At 29.4% G+C, this 5,424-nt stretch overlaps 1 protein-coding gene across 1 annotated transcript in view; it reads right to left on the bottom strand.

Annotated features, from left to right (window-relative positions):
* LOC112528450 (3-ketoacyl-CoA synthase 6-like) overlaps positions 1 to 951 on the bottom strand; it is a gene marked incomplete at its 5' end in the record, with an annotated part of 5,905 nt that extends 4,954 nt beyond the window's left edge. Inside the window, one exon of the mRNA XM_025139477.1 lies at positions 927 to 951. Within this exon, the coding sequence (XP_024995245.1) occupies positions 927 to 951 (25 nt within the window). The remainder of the gene's footprint in view (positions 1 to 926) is intronic.
* Positions 952 to 5,424: the final 4,473 nt, after the last annotated feature.

A 5,424-nucleotide genomic window follows, 5' to 3' on the forward strand; every position in this document is an offset into this window, starting at 1 on the left:
TTTATAATTAATAGTAATAAATAATAATTAATATCAATGAGAGTTTATAATTGAAAAAATATGACAATAAATTACCAAAAACGCTACTTCAAGTAGTTTCAATAAGCTAGCTTTTGTCCGTTTAAACGTATATCCAGAAAATAAGCTAGCTTATTTTTGCCAAATAATGTCTAATTGCACCTGTATATATTGCTAAATGCATTCTACCTGGTACTTTCCTTCTCGCACACATCAACATTAAAAACTCACTTTCTACATTACTAATACATGAATTGACTCGATTTTGAACTTATTACTTAGAAAAACATTTTAACACACCCAATTAGTTGTTGCTGCATACCCCCCTCCCTCCTTGTTTAACCTGAGACCAACATTGGCCACCATTAGTGGTTACATAATGTAAAATGTTGTGTGCATAGAATTAGAAGTGCTCAAAAATTCGACCAACCTGATTAATTACCCGATCAACTCAATCTAACGCGAAATAACTCAATTTGAAGCAACCTGATTTCTAATCGAGTTGTAAAATTTTCAAACCGTAGGTATTGAGTTACTATTATTTGAACTCAACCCAACCCGATGAACCCGATATTCTTTTATTTATGATCGTTGAATTTCTATTAATATATACATTAGACAATTACACTATCATATACGCTCTTCATATACAAATCTTTTCAATCTATTCACATCTCTATATAACTCATTCGTATATAAGTTCAGTAACTGTAAACATATATGCGTAAATTGAGAAAATTAACTGAATATGTTATACGTAAGAAGTATAGATAAGTTGTATCAAATGATTGCTGATGAAAAATAAATTATGAGTAGGATAATAACATATTCAAGGTTAGAAGAATATCTTAATGTACCAAAATATCATCCCGGCCAACCCGTACGGTTTGGGTTGGGTTGGGTTGTACTTTCGTTTGGGCTGGGTTGGTTTAAGATTTTTCAAACTGCAAGCATTAGATTGAGTTGTTCAAATGTCTTCAACCCGATTAACCCAACCCATGAGCACCCATACATAGAATATTGAAAACTAAATTATCCTATAATGTACTCCAAGATCATATTTGCATATAACCATATATTTTATATATTATGAAATACAAATTTATACATTTGGTTCCAATATATACAAAAACTATACCAAAGGGCATTTGACCTAGCGGTATCGTAGCCCTTGGCCTTCTAGGAGGTCAGGGGTTCAAACCTCACCATATGTGAGGAGCGTGTGTGAGTTTATTTGTTGAATTTGTCGTATATAAATATTATATACTTCAAAAAAAAAATACAAAAACTATATTACAAAAGTAGCTACCAATTTTTTTCACATAATCTTAGTACAAGACTTATATACATAACAAGTATTCAGATACAAATAACATCAAATCATCCCAAAAATCCACATGCAATAAATCATGAATCCCTCTATAATTTTCTCTTTCCCTTATCGTCTAATTGTGTCCGACCTGTAATGCACATTTTAAAACACCAAAATGAAGATTAAACTATGAGGTCTACTGGTCTAGTGAGAAATTCATTTGATTGCTATTACAGGATGAAAATCACCAAAACATTTTTATAAAACCCATATTTGTATAAATAACAAATAAACAACATTTTATCGAACAAATCTCTTGTTGTCGCATCAAGATGATGAGGCATTACCCACTTATCGCATTAAATAATAAAATTACCCATTTGTCGAATTATACATAAACTTATCGCATCATATAGATAAAACCATACTTTTCTCGCATCACAAGGGTGAGACAACCCAATTTTCTCGCATCACATGGGTGCGAGAACCCATCTCATCGTATCCAATACATGCGATAACACATCTTTGTCGCATCAATATGATGCAACAACTCAACTTGTCGCATCACAAGGATGCGACAAACACCCTTCTCGCATCACAAATATGCAATAAAATCAACTTATCGCATCATATAGGATGCGATAAACCAAGGTCATCGCATCATGAAGATGCGATTACTCAAGGTCACCGCATCATGAAGATGCGATAACTCAAGATCACTGCATCATAAAGATGCGATAACAGTTTTCATATGATCCAAAAAAATCCCAGTTTTCACATTCAGTTGATTATGCCACCCTTATTCAATAATACGCTTCTCATAATTATGTCACCCTTATCCCAGAATACATCACTCTTGATTATGTCAACCTTATCCCAAAATACACCTTTTCTGATTATGTCACCCTTTATCCCAAAGTACACATCTCCTGATTATGCTACCTTTATTTCAATCATTTGATATTAACATATCAAAATACAAAATAATGTTAAAAATAGCACAATAACAGTTTCAAAACTCCCCCACATATTGAACCATACGATTCTGTTTAACACTGTAAAAAGGAAAGTTTTTTTAAATAAAACTCATATTGATTCACAGAATTGCAAATGAACAACAACAATTATTCAAATTAATAATCACATAATCAACTTCTTTCATTTTCCTCTTTCGGTTTTTGTTTTTGCTTCGGTATCAAGAACACATACCCATTTTTTTTTTCTTACTTGCTTTCACAACTCCAATGGAATAAAACAATTATCTCACTAACAAACATATAATAATAAGAGGCGTGGTGATTTAAATTACTTTAAGCATATTAATAAAATAAACCCCTCAACTTACCACTCTTATTCAAAAATAACCCCGATAAACCCAGTTATCACAAAAATTGTACTGGACTTTCGATCAAGTTATCCTTACAAAATACCTACAAAAGATGATCTTCAATACTAAGTTTGATCTCAGAGTTCTCATGATCTTTTTATCGACCTGATCTCAAATCTCATTATTCTAGTTGAAGTTCTTATAACTCACAAAAGCTCACGTCAAATTGGGGTCGTGGACCTTGATTAATTTTAGTCTCCTTTTCATTGTGTAAATAATTCTGACTTTGATGTTCTCCTTGGATGCAAATTTCATCTTGGTTGATTTTTTTCATTTTCATTTTGCATTAAATAATTGTCGACCATTAAAAGCTATGAAGAGACTTGTGTTATCACTAAATAGTTGCTTGTGGTTTAACTTAAAAACATTGAACATATAACATAAATTGTGTACAAAAAGTATATATATTATTTAATATATTATATTATTAAAGATTTGTTTGATTGTTTCAATTATATTTTGATATATTATAATTGATTAAACAAATTACATTTCCATCAGCTAGTTTTACCAAACATAATTTGTTCATCAACTAACTTATAAGCTAACAATTAATTTATGAGTCATCAACTAATTTACCAAAACATAACTTTATCTAACCATGAAAGCAACAAATGATTGAATGAAAATAGAAGTAGGGAGCAAAGCTTTTTGGGTGGATGCGGAAAGATTCAACGTTTAGGAAAGTCTTGTGAAATTGATATGATATGCTAACCAACACATATTCCTCATTGTTTTATTCCAATACTTCTTTAATAACTATTTATTTTTAAATCTATATTATATTATAAAACATTTGATAAACACTTTTAAAAATCATTTTTATGCATAAAATAATGTTTATTGAGTCATATTACTTAAAATTCAAGATTACAAGTAAATTGTGCGTAATTACAATTTATTATATCTTCATGTTTGAATTCGTGTAAATAATTGTGGATAAACATAATCAACTACATGATAAACATCTCATTTTAAATATAAAAAATCTAAAATATAATTAAGATAATCATTGAATTACACTTATAACAGAATACTTAATTATTATCCTTATAAATATTATATTATTAAACCAAAAATAAATTACTTTATTGTTAAACCTAAATTAAATTATAATAAAAAATTTGAATTAAAAATTACATAAAGAACGAGAATTTTTAAATAGTTAATTTCATGCTAATATCGATATATTTTTTTTCAAATTTTTGTGAATATAAACACTTTCGCTTTATCAAAATCATATAAAATCGTATTATATCGACAAAGACAAAAAAATAAAACGAAACATTATCTCGATGTATCTCGTTGCATTGTGCGAGTATCTTTCTAGTTAATATTAATATATGTAGTTTTTATAATTGAATTTACAATTACAATAGACTACTTTATAAGACGCTTCCATCTTAGGAGCCAGCGACGCTGGCATACCAATCATGTTCCTACTTTGATACCATTTATCACATCTTAGGCCAACCGTACCAAATATTATCCGTTTTGTTCATATCTGGATTCACGGTTTTAAAATGTGTCTGATAGAGAAGGTATTCAGTCCCTTATAAGGCGACTAGTGTTTTATTAACCCTTTTATGGGACACTATTTGAAAGTCTTATAAAACAAGTGTCTAATAAAATGATGTGTTCATAGGATACTTTTTAAAAGTTACTTATGAAATAGCTATATGTCACTTTGTTTCAAAAGTGTCTTAAAAACTTGTTTAGACATCAAAAACGTTCTATAAGTTTATTACAACATTTTTAGATAGGACATACAAATATTTGGTCTTATAAAACTAAGTCCTATAAATTAGTCTATTAAGACCTTAATTAAACACTTTTGTGGTCCTATAAACTCAACCTTTTTCGTGGTAAAAAATTCAAGCCCAATCAAAGGTGAGTGTATGTATGAGTTTTGTTGCATATAAATATTATATACTAAAATAACATATACATAAAAAGGTGGTGGTTGGTGGGAGGGTTTGATCTTGCCTTGTTTGCAGCAATTGTAACAATGGCATACGACAGAGATGGTGCCATCATCCTTGATCTTGAGGAGGCCGAGGCAGTCTACGTACCTGCCGCTTGTGCAATTGCACATTTTCTCGATGTAGTGTGGTGCCCTAACTCGGATTCGACTCAAGTAGTCACGTAACTCTTCGTGTGTGAAGATTGTTTTGGGGACGAGCACTAAACTCAATTATGTCATAAAAATATTGTTTGGTTTATTTTGAGAAAAGTTTATTTGATGATAGTAAATAATGGAAATACGTCAAATATCTACTTCATTTATATTTTTTGGAATATTTAAATAATGTTTGACTGATAATTGATAAGTTAAATGTTGGTTGAAAAAGTAGTTGTTTCTTGATAAAGAAGTTATGTTTGGTAAAAATTAGCTAATAAGGAAAAGGGGAAAAAAATATAAGATATTTATGCTATATTATAAAACATTTGACAAAAACTATTAAAAATCATTTTTTATGCATGAAATACTGTATATTGATGCATATTACTTAGAATTCAAGATTACAAGTAATTTTGCATAAGTACAACTTATTAAAGCTTTATGTTTGAATTCGTGTAACTAACTGCGGATAAACATAATCGAATAGAGGATAAACATCTTATTTTAAAATATAAAAAACCTAAAATATAATTAGAATAATTATCGAGTTCCAACATATTACTTAATTATTATCCTTATAAAAAA

Source organism: Cynara cardunculus, assembly GCF_001531365.2.
Source record: "Cynara cardunculus var. scolymus isolate 2C chromosome LG 15, CcrdV1, whole genome shotgun sequence".
Lineage (NCBI taxonomy): Eukaryota > Viridiplantae > Streptophyta > Magnoliopsida > Asterales > Asteraceae > Cynara > Cynara cardunculus.